Source organism: Corticium candelabrum, chromosome 11 (genome assembly GCF_963422355.1).
Source record: "Corticium candelabrum chromosome 11, ooCorCand1.1, whole genome shotgun sequence".
Lineage (NCBI taxonomy): Eukaryota > Metazoa > Porifera > Homoscleromorpha > Homosclerophorida > Plakinidae > Corticium > Corticium candelabrum.
Window position 1 is genome coordinate 94,757 of NC_085095.1, and position 11,773 is coordinate 106,529.

The 11,773-nt window shown below is 42.2% G+C and overlaps 3 protein-coding genes across 3 annotated transcripts; all 3 read left to right on the forward strand.

Annotated features, from left to right (window-relative positions):
• Nucleotides 1–5,567: 5,567 nt before the first annotated feature.
• Nucleotides 5,568–6,806, forward strand: LOC134186451 (zinc finger MYM-type protein 1-like). The gene has a single exon (XM_062654424.1). It carries the CDS (start codon nucleotides 5,568–5,570, stop codon nucleotides 6,804–6,806), a length of 1,239 nt encoding a protein of 412 aa, XP_062510408.1.
• On the forward strand, nucleotides 6,806–10,313 carry LOC134186452 (transcription elongation factor SPT4-A-like). The gene is made up of 6 exons (XM_062654426.1): nucleotides 6,806–6,979; nucleotides 7,069–7,130; nucleotides 8,305–8,452; nucleotides 9,880–9,986; nucleotides 10,056–10,111; nucleotides 10,172–10,313. The coding sequence occupies exons 1-6, from the start codon at nucleotides 6,806–6,808 to the stop codon at nucleotides 10,291–10,293; spliced, it is 669 nt and encodes a 222-aa protein (XP_062510410.1). The 3' UTR covers nucleotides 10,294–10,313.
• Nucleotides 10,314–10,413: 100 nt separating this feature from the next.
• On the forward strand, nucleotides 10,414–11,677 carry LOC134186554 (protein AMN1 homolog). The gene is made up of 2 exons (XM_062654543.1): nucleotides 10,414–10,941; nucleotides 11,242–11,677. The coding sequence occupies exons 1-2, from the start codon at nucleotides 10,414–10,416 to the stop codon at nucleotides 11,485–11,487; spliced, it is 774 nt and encodes a 257-aa protein (XP_062510527.1). The 3' UTR covers nucleotides 11,488–11,677.
• Nucleotides 11,678–11,773: the final 96 nt, after the last annotated feature.

An 11,773-nucleotide genomic window follows, 5' to 3' on the forward strand; every position in this document is an offset into this window, starting at 1 on the left:
ATTTGGCTCGCAGACGCCAAATCCATAGAGGTCGAAGGTGAAGCTGTTGTCGTATTCTGAACTTCTACGAAGCGATTTTCTGCCGATGGAACCCGCCTCCGCTCGCGCGCAAATATCTCTGGAACGGCGTGTCGAATCTCCACCGAATTTAACCCATTCCCGACGTCGGACGGTACCACGGAGCGTGTCGTGTAGTGCTGGTGACATCGAAAGAGGCAAGATATTTTTAGTATATCCGGGTCTTGAGGAACTGCTCCCCTTCGGTCACGTAGGCGAATCGAATTCCTTCCATGCAACGCCAGCAGCGTCTTCGAAGTGACGACGTGCAACAGGACGGTCGAAATGGCGTGAGTCAGACGAGACGTGAAGTTGCATGGTATCTATCTAGACCATGGTGTATAGCGACTCTCCGTTGCAATGACAGCAACGTCTTCGAAGTGATGGGACTGTCGAAATGGCGAGAGTCGGACAAGTCGTGGAACAGATTGTCCGTGTGAGTACGTAACTGCACGTACTGTATACTTTCAAGTTACTGCTGCTCGGATATGTATTTCCGAACGGGATTCGCGTCGAATAGATGACAGGTTCGCTAGACCTGTTTCCTGCAACGGCAGCAATGTCTTCGAAGTAATGCGGCGTCCAACGGGACTGTCGAAATGGCTTCAACAGGGTATTAGGTAGCTAATAGCAATTTAGTATCCAATCAACGAGATTTTTGGAAACGAAGTGGCTACGGGTACGGGCCCGTACCCGTAACTTGCTCCGGCTACGGGTGTACGGCACTCTGGTCACATGATGCGGCACGCTGGTCACATGACAGCTTTGCTTTTCCGACACTTGCGCATTGTTTGCACGTGCCGGTGACTGTCTGCACGTGCAGACTTCAAAGTTACCCGCGTAAATTTCCTCCGCGCAAGTGTGTTCTGACCACCGCCAGTTTCTTTCGCGCCCAAATGTTTGCGAATTTCTCAAGCTCGACAATCAAGGGCAGGTTAGACAATCATTGGCTGAAGCTGTACAGTGCATGTACTACATGGTGGGCTGTTCCGATAATGATAACATCTAGGTCATCTCTTTTTCACACTTGTAGGTCTATCAGAGAGCTGACCAGGCAGGAATATGGTAGACTGAAGTTTCCTAGTGTGAGTCCAGAGCAGGGTCAGGTCATCACTGTCCCCAGAAGCACTCTTTTCAGCAACCCCCATACCTGTACTGTGATACCCAGTGAGTCTGTGTGCAGAAGACTAGCCGGAAAGATCAATCAAGACTGTGACTGTAAAGACGAAATCCAGGCTGCTGGATTCTTGTTTGGTGTATTTGATCTTGATGGAATTGGAGAGTTCCTAGCAATACACGAAGCCAAATCCATCGCCTCACAAGTAAATTTGATTGATGCAAGAAAGAACAAATTGTTTGTCGTACTGACCCTTGCATACATACACTTGACATGAACTTCACAGGAACATGCACGCACATGTATCTGGTAAATATAAGGGTTTACACATTCAGTTGGTGCCAACAATACTGCTGACTTGGAATAAATACCGTCATTCACACCACTCTGTGCCCTCTGTCATTTATTGTAATACATCTTCAACGTAGATACAGAACATACTTTTAAAAAAACCAGCAACAGGTCTCAAAGCAAACTACCATATGCTATACAGACACTATATAAAGCAACCTCTAATCTTCAAATATAAAGTAGTCACCTCTTTCTCGCCTAACAAAGATACAGAATTGACAATAAATATATCATTCCTCTTGTCCTAATTCAACTGCTTCTAGAGAAGCCTCTAAAGAAGCACTCATTGATGATTGATTTCCGAACTGTGAATTAGTTCCTCATACTTTGCGACTCAATTCCCTCTGAACAGTATAATCAGCTTACCACAAAATTCCTTTCAGCATGAGTAAAGTATGGTCCTAGGAGGAAAGCTGAGGAGTCATATAAATGAAGCAAACTACTATCAGACAGATCATATGCAATCACACACATTCAAATCTTTCAATTAAATCTATCAATATTAAAATCATGTCACAACTTTCTAGATTCCGAAACTAGTTTTATCAGTTTTGCTTCTCTACCATACAATTATGCAATTCAGAAATAATGCAATAGAAAACTTTTCATAATTGATATTACTTCAGGATTAGGGTTGCATGCCGACACTTCATAACCTGTCAGCTGAGCAAGCCACACATGGCCATCTAACCAGTTCATTAGGCAACTATGGTGCTAAGTCTAACGTAATCGGCACTGCTCCAAACTGCAGTAAAGTTTTCAATTAACTATTCTTATACTTGGATGTACCAACAACTGACAGTAATAGAATATCACTGTGCCACAACTGTCAACATTACCATGCGAACAGTAGCCCTGTTAGCAACATAATTCCATTGCGAAGATGTCTACCTAATTCTGCACTAGGGATACCATGTCCTTTAATGTTTCTTCATTTAATTGTTTGTTAGGTCACTCTTGAGAAAAACTGGTTTTCTACAAATTTCACCATTCCTGACTTCTTGGATGTGACACCACTCGACAACCAAAGTTTCCAGCTATTCAAGAACATGTTATGGAACCAACCAGCATCTGCCATAACAACGACATGTGGTAACTTAAGCAGTCATCAAATTTCCATGTTGACTTGTATTCATTGGCTAACAGAGGACATTCTGCAAATTTGTCTGATGTCTTAATTAAATCGACGTTCAAGAGACCGTCTGTGCATAGTTCTCTCTGAGTATAACAAAACAGATTGCACTAAGTTGTTTTAGCAGCTGCAGAAGGCAAGGAAACGTACGTCTTGCATTCTTGATCTTAAACGTTTCAGTAAATCAATTACTTCAGACCACCATGGCTTCCAACAAGTTGCTAACAGGAAATCATTGGGTGGTAGCTGTATTAGATGTCTACTACTACTGTGATCCCGTAGGTTTTCCTATTCCCATCAATCTGTCAGCTGAAACACAGTAGGTTTCTTTAGAACTGAAGAGGGTTCTTAGCAAGCAAATGAAAATGTTCTATCACACGATTGCAATGCATAAGCCGATGTTTGGCCCCAATGGTGAATACATCTGTTCTCGAAATTGTTTGAACTTTACTGTTCAAAAGTGTTCATCGGCATGTGGAATAATAGCGTTTACATTTGTTGCGATTTCTGCATTTACCCCAACAAATGTCTAGGAATGTATATGCTCACCCCACATGGCTCTGAATGAATTTGACTCTATTAATTTTGGCAAGCAAGTAAATATTCACCTTACCTACACAAGGTGCTAGCGTGTTGGATATCCACTCAGACTATTGACGTGACAAACATCATTGATAAGTCTGCACTTGTACCCACGGCATCGTCTTTTAACTAACAAATTTCATATCAACTTCAAGCAAACAAACTTAGACTTAGCCTAAACCAGAAAGACTGCAAAACTGAAGAAGACAGTTTTGGTCACAAAAATGCACCATGTGACGAAGGTACAGAGAATAGCAATGAAAGGAGTCCGTCTACAACTCATTTGAACATCTCTTCTGTAACAGTTCCACAGCTCACAACTGGACAAGAATTTTCCTCCTTTGAAGAGCTAAAGCACTGCATTTCTAGTTACGAAAGAGCAACATTTGTACAACTTTACATTAGGAGATCCCGGTCACTAGAATCTGCCAAGAAGCGAGAAAGTAAAAAGAACTTCAATTCTGACTTAAGGTTTTCAGAATTACAGTATAACTGTATTCATGGTGGAAAGCAATTCCTGTCACGGGGTACAGGAAAATGCCCTAATCACTCGTAAGTCTCATTTGTTTGTCGTAATAGCTATTCAACACCTTTATATGTACAACTTCACTACATTGCAGAACCTTTCAAATGGAATGCCCATGTTTTGTGAGAACTGTAGCATCAACAGATGAACAGAAATTGACCATCAAAGGTATAAACCTCCAGCATAATCATGACATTAGCAAGGTAAGAATTATTGTCATTCTTGCATTCAATAATTAAAAGGCATGGCATATTGCATTGCACTTGGCTGTATCATAGTACTTTAGAGACAATAAACAGCACCTTCTTGTTTTCATAGGAACTCTTCAGGCAACTACCACGACAGAGAAAGCTTTCCAATGATGCCAAGCAAGAAGCACAAAAGTTACTGTCATTACAAGCAAACAAGAAGATGGTTCAAGATAAACTGTCAAACGAAACAGGCCAAGTGGTTCTTTTAAAGGACCTGAGCAATCTATCTACACTTATGAAAAGTGGCAGTACCCGTAACAACTTAGAAGTTACTGTCAAGGAACTGACAGAGCAATATGGTAGGTTATTATGTAAGTTTTAAATGCTGTAGAATGAGTTGTTAATGTGCATTTGGGGTGGTCACGTGTAGGTTCAAGTGTGCATGTAATGGCAAATGACCAAAAAGAACTACTGGGAGTCCATTTTCAAGATGACCAAATGAAAAAGACATTTGATGCGTACCCTGAGATATTATTTATTGATGCCACCTACAAGCTTCTTGAGCTGCGGTTCCCTTTATACATTATCCTCATAGAAGATGGCAATGGGCAAAGTGAAATTGCAGCAGCATTTTTGTTACTTGAAGCAACATCACTATCAAAATCATGTCTATTTTTAAAGAAAACAATCCGTCCTGGACAGCTACCAGAGTTTTGATGGCAGACAAGGACATGACTCAGGGGCGTCGGAAGGGGGTCGGCCGCACCACTTTTCGAAAAATGGACTTTTACCAGTCGGCCATTAGCGTATACTTCCGGTTTAGGGTTAACTGATTAAATAAGTGATATATTTCTAGTTACGTTAGCATTCTGTACAGCTAGATTTTCAGGCGGTAATTTATAAATTTACGCTCAGTCACAAAGATGAGGCTGGCAACGCGAGGACACGGCAGCGGTAGATAGAGCGCACGCTAACCATTTCCGTGTGCTATATATGCAGATTGACGGGATTCCAGATGTCGGTGATCAGCCCTGTCAGCCTCGCCGTGCTTCATTTCCAAAAGTTTCGTTTGGGAAAAAAGCCCCAAAATCAAGATCATTTCAAGCTGCTTGGTTCGACAACTGGCCTTGGCTTCATTGGCACGACTCCGTTGAGAAAGTGTTCTGTCACGTCTGTGTGAAGGCTGCGAAGTCTGGCAAGCTGAAATGCAAGACTGCTGAGCAGGCATTCATCTATCGCGGAGTTCAAAACTGGAATGATGCCACCCGCTTATTTCGTTCACACGCGAAATCAGACTGCCACAGAGAAGCGGTTGAGTCACTGATCACGCTACCTGCCACAACAAAGCACGTTGGTGAACTACTAAGAACTCAATTGGTTGAAGACAGAAAGAGAAACCGGGCCAGCCTCCTTCGCATTCTCAGGGCGCTGAGGTTCCTGGCACGGCAAGGTATTGCCCTCCGCGGTTCCGCCCTCACCAAAGAGATTGATAGCAATTTGTCACAGCTCCTTCGTCTTTTTTTTGAGCTTTCTACAGATCTCTCCGATTGGTTGCAGAAAAAGACAAATAAGTACACAAGTGCAGACATACAGAATGAGCTGCTGAAGGTGATGTCATTACGAATTCTTCGAGATGTCTCAGCCAAACTTGAAGGCACACCATACACCATTATGGTAGACGAAACCACTGACGCAAGTACCCAGGAGCAGGTTGTAATAGTTCTACGATGGGTGGATGAAGACCTAGAGCCTCATGAGGATTTTATTGGGCTGCACATCACTGCTTCAACTGATGCTAAGTCCATTGTAGCAATTATCAGGGATGTTCTTGTTCGTATGAACCTTAGTCTGGCCAACTGTCGTGGTCAGTGCTATGATGGTGCAGCTGTGATGAAAGGATGTCTATCAGGAGTTGCTGCTCAACTCACTCAAGATGAACCACGAGCATTGTTCACTCACTGCTATGGTCATAGCCTCAATTTAGCCTGCCAAGACACCATCAAAGACATAATCCCTATCAAATATGCCCTTGACACAACATTTGAACTGTCAAAACTTCTCAAGTACTCAGCAAAAAGAAAGTCTGAGTACAAGCGACTTCAAGCTGAGATGGCTCCTCAAGACCCTGGATTTAGGACACTATGCCCTACGAGATGGACCGTTCGAGCAGCTTCTCTACAGAGTGTTATGCAAAACTTTTCGGTCATCCAATCCAGCTTAGACAGTTTTGCAGATATGGCAAAACGAGACCCAGAGATGTCTGCTCGGTGTACTGGTGTTGCTGCTCAGTTTTCTTCATTTGACTTTCTCTTTGGAGTAGCATTAGGAGAAAAAGTCTTGAAGTTGGTTGACAATCTGAGCAAAGCTCTTCAGCACAAGAAGATGTCTGCTGCACAAGGTCAAGTGTTAGCAGAACTTACCATCAAATCTCTTGCACTAATGCGTACAGAAGCTGAATTCTCAAATTTCTGGGAAAAGTTGATAGAGAAACAAAGCAAAGAAGATGTTGCAGAGCCTTCCCTTCCTCGGAAAAGGAAGCGTCCTTGCCGATATGATGAAGGAAGTTCGGGACACTTCGCAACATGTATAGAAGATCATTACCGGGTTATGTATTTTTCCGCTTTCGATATGGCAATTCAGTCTATCAAAAGCAGATTTGACCAGCCACACTATAAGATATACAGCAAGCTTGAATGCACACTTCTGAAGGGTGCTGCTGGAGAGAGCTATACGGATGACCTGTCTAGCATACAGGAGTTGTACTGCACAGACTTTGACAGCAATATCCTCCAGACGCAGCTATTGATACTGTATTCTCACTTAGAGAAACGGCAGTCACACCAGCCCTGATGGATGTTGTGGACTATGTTAAGTCACTAGGGAAACCCGGCCAACTGCTGTTGTCTGAGGTGGTCAAACTTATACGCTTGATCCTTGTTGCTCCTGCAACAAATGCAACTAGTGAAAGAACGTTCTCAGCTCTCTGCATTGTTAAAACATACCTTCGGTGCACTATGACACAGGCAAGGTTAAATCACCTTTTAATGTTGCATGTGCACAAAGAAGCATGTGATAGTCTTGATCTAGAACTATGCATAGATGATTTCTGTAGGGAATCAGAACACAGAAGAAACATTTTTGGCTCAATGTAGATTTACGTACAGAAATAGCCTTGTAAGGTTTGACACATGTTGTTCTAGTAGTTACTAAGTGTTAATCTTGCGTTCTCTGTATGGTATTCAAGCTTTTAGAGAAATGTTTAGCGTGCGTTAACCGTTATATGATCACGCCCACCTAGCGCGCGTTAGGCCGGACAACTTTAAATTTGCTTCCGACGCCTCTGTGACTGCAGCTACGTATATATGTACAGTACCGAGTTGTGAGTGTCATGTGACCAGCGTGCACGTCATGTGTGACCAGTGTGCCGTACCCGTAGCTGGAGCAAGTCGAGGGTACGGGACCGTCCACGTAGCCACTTCGTTTTGGAAACGGACACTCCGTTACATTTTCTTTCTAGCAATCAATATAGTCTCAGAACGGGATACTATGATTTCTGAAAGAAAGTCTTCATGAGAATTCTGTCCAACTGATAATTCTTCAGAGATACGCTCTAGACTAGTACTAGACATTATATATACTTCATGATGAAAATTAGAACGGGATACTCAAGCGTATAAATTTCCATACAACGCTAAATTAATTAACTTTACGAGAATTCTGTCTGTGGCTGCTAATTCTGTAATCTACCCGTGAAGAGATCTAGAACGGGATCATGGTGAGCTATGATACTATAGCTAGATAATTAAACGTCTACTCTAAATTCCTTCGTCTGTCTAGGCACGTCCAATAGCTGCCACGTTTGCTACACCTGTTTCGTGAAACAGTAGAAACAGCTTCTAGGTGCTACATTGTACCCATAAATGTCTAGACTCGAGCCAGCCCGCCTTCGTCATTCCCCGGATTGTCAATCCTCGCAGGATTGACAATCCGGGGAATGACGAAGGCGGGGAGAGACTGGCTCGAGTCTAATAAACGTCCAATGGTAACGTTGCAAACTGCATTCTCGCGTAGCCAGACCCCTTTCCGTCGCGTCATACTTTCGAAACATACGGGTGAGTGCATCCGGGATTTTGTTTGTAATCATCTGTTTGGCACTCGAACTACTATTTTTCGGGCAAACTATCTAGTTAAATATATTACTGGTTACTCACATTCTAATTAAAATAAAACGATCAATTGCTAGAATCGCTTTCGTTTTACTAATTAACTAATACAAAAACAAGTTTATGTTTACTGCCTAATCTGAGGACTACCTGGTATGTTAATTAATGTGTTCTTGACGTGCAAGAACAATCAAACTCAATCTTCGTTTCTCTATTTGCGCGTCATCGGAGAAACGTTGGACCGCGAGGCTACGCGTCCGAGTTTGGAGTATGGACGTCGTTCCGAAGGATTTGAGGCATTTGAGAGCGTGTCTAGTCTGCTCACTGGTCAAGGTAAGTGTCGAGACTTCTCACTTAGGCAGATTTAGTTTGACTTGGTCTACATGGTCGTCGCATGATGCAAAGACTCTGGCAGCAAGTAGCTCCAGTATTATAACGCCTGAGTGTACCGTACAAGTAATAAGTATGTTGATTGATTGACTAGATTGGACGCTGAAATTACTGAACACGCGGTACTTTGAGTTGAACTGTAGACGCGTACGTGTTACCCCAGTCTTACAAAATTTGCTGTAACGTTTTGCTATCAACCAAACTTCTTCGAATGGTACGAGATTGTTTCCACTAAGTAGTTGATGAAATCACTCTTGAAAGCATTTGTGTGTTCAAAGGATCAAGACCAGTGAAGCAATAGTTGATGTCTAGATACTACATGACGAGAGCAATCAGTATGCCCAGTATTAGCAAGACTGACACGAAATGTGTCCAGTAATTAAATTTAAATTAATTTAATTAAATTAAAATTACATTAAGAATTTATTAATTTGTAAGTAATCAAAAATCTCATGTTCTGTTGTAACTTCAGGTATTGGCTCTTGTAATATATAAATTTGTTATGAACAAAGTTAGGACAGGCAAAATTGAGTCTGATTTACTGACTGATTGCAATGCTTGGTATCGACATCGGCTGACGTTATGCCTGTTAAATATCATATCAGCAGTTGGTGCAATACTGGTATACACTGACTTGTATAGGTCACCGCTTCGTCTAGGGTGGGGAGATGACAGAGTATTGGTATGGCCGTAGGAAACGGTGTGACTTGTACGGCCATGACCATACCACTTCTTATAAAATGGACTTTTGCCAGTCATCCATTAGCATATACTTCCAGTTTAGAGGTAGGTGATTAAATAGCTCATATGTTCACTACACCATACTCTGTACACAAATATTCAAGGTCGTCAAATTGCTCAATATTCAGAGGTTTCTGTTTTTAGAGTCCTATGTGTTAGTGAGGAGCGACTAAGATTATTTGGCAAGTTTTTAGTGTTTGTATAATGAGACCCAGTACAGTAGCGTGCACTGGTTTTTGTATGACCATGCCTACTTAACGCTCGCTATGACTTACCACTCTAGATTTGCTTCCAGCGCCCCTTGATTGGTGATTAGTGTCTTGAGCTGTAATTTAATTAATGCACTATGGCTGGAACTTCATGCTGTAATCTAATCATAGTCTGATTCATAGTGTTTAGTATAGGTTGCCTCGCACTGGTTTACACATATCACAAGTTGTTGGTACATGTACCAGCATGATACAGTGAAGTTGTTTTGTTTAAGTGCCCAATTATCCATTGGCTGTAAATTGCAATTTCTATTTGAAATTTTGACTTTGGTGGATACTTGGACTGTCGTGACTGAATCTAGTGTATGATTTCACTAATACATACACATGTTGTTCTATTTGTGCCTTTTTCTCTTGCAGACTGTCGAGCAGTTTGAACTCGATGGCTGTGAGAACTGTGAGTCCTTTCTGGGCTTCAAAAACAACAGAGATGTGATTGATGACTGCACGAGTTCCAATTTTGATGGGTTTGTTGTACATATCTTATATTTTCTCTGACACTATCATACCAACTGTTATTTACAATACTTGTGTAGTTTGATATCAATGATGTCACCGGAAGACAGTTGGGTTGCCAAATGGCAGAGAATTAGTACGTATTAACGTACACCTAATCTGGATGTTTCGTTATTGCATGTACGGTATATTGTAGGAAGTCTGAAACGTGGCTGCTATGCCATCTCAGTGTCCGGATCTTTACCTGAACACATTGTACGAGACCTAAAAGCTCAAGGCATTCCGTATCACAACCGAGACAGAACCATGAAGACCTAAATAGGACGAAACGAGGCAACTCTAATTACCTGCTTTGTAGAAAGGATCCAGTAATTATACGGGGTATTGTCAGGTTATACGGGAAACTAGATTTTAGTAAGGTTGCCACAGCAACAAGCAATGGCGGTATTTAGTCTCTTGAACTTGTCTCTTTCAACGCTAGCGAACAACGTATCCCGTCTGGAAAATGAGCTGGACAATTTGCCCGTTGAAGTCAAAAACAAGTGTCTCAAATTGCTGTCGCGTCGAGGCCTCGTGAGCGACAGGAACATCCACAGATTGATAAACAAGAAGACGCAAGTGCTAGACTTGAGTCAGTGTAACGGAATATCAGACGTCGGTTTGCGTACGACGACTGTCTGCTGCAGTCTGGTGAAGCTCGACTTGAACGTTGCGAACCAAACGAGTCGGGTTTCCATCTCTTCGAATTGTTTGGCTTCTCTGGCCGCGTTCTGGCCTCATCTACGAGTCGCCTTTCTAAGACGTTGTGGCCTCGTGAACGACAAGGCAATATCGGCGTTGGCGAGACACTGTCCTCACCTCAGGCACCTGAATTTGAGCGGATGTGCAAGAGTCACTGATGAGTCTCTCAAGTCACTAGCCAAGTACAGCAGGCATCTGGAAAGCATCGATATGTCAAGAACACAGGTAAGTCACGTGACCAGTTGATATAATTAGTGTGTGGCTAAAAGGGACAGTTGTTTGTTATACCTTTACTTTTTTAGTTTTTTATTAAAGTTTGAATGTTGTTGTAATCAAAGTGGCAACGTCTGTCTCAAATGTGGACTTGGTCATGCATTCCAAGGGGTGTGTTGGACTGTACCTCTAGCAATGTTGTGTAGACTTCTAGAATTATTCTATGCAAACTAAACCACAGCCTTGCATTGTACTGTCTCAGTGTCTGTAGCTACAACCGTTTCAGTGTATTCACTTTGTTATGGTTTGTAGGTGTCTGATGATGGTATTGAGTGTCTTGCTGTTGGATGTTGTCAGAAGTCGCTTCAGGAGGTTCACTTAGGACACTGTCTGGAGGTGTCTGATTTAGCAATCTCTGTTCTCCTCCACAACTGTCCACAAATTACGACGCTAAGTTTTCACGGTTGTCCCTCAATTACCGATCAGTCGAGGATAACATTAGCAACATACATGAGCCCGATGCGACCCATGAAACACTTGACATGGACCGTGTATTGATTCATCAGAGTGACAACCTAACCTATTGAACTAGAATGAAATTAGATATTCGATGTTATTATTATGTGGTAGAGTATTTTCTCTCCGCTGGTGGTCTTGTTTGTTGTAGAATTCATGTAGCTAGTGTCTATACATACATGATGTACTCATATTTCATCTCACTGTGTTTTCTTCAATCTCATCTTTCACTCACACTTCAGTATGACATACTCTTGACAATTACACAGGCGTCAAAATACGTACACATCACACAAGAAATTATTCGACGCAAATCGTCTCTCGATCA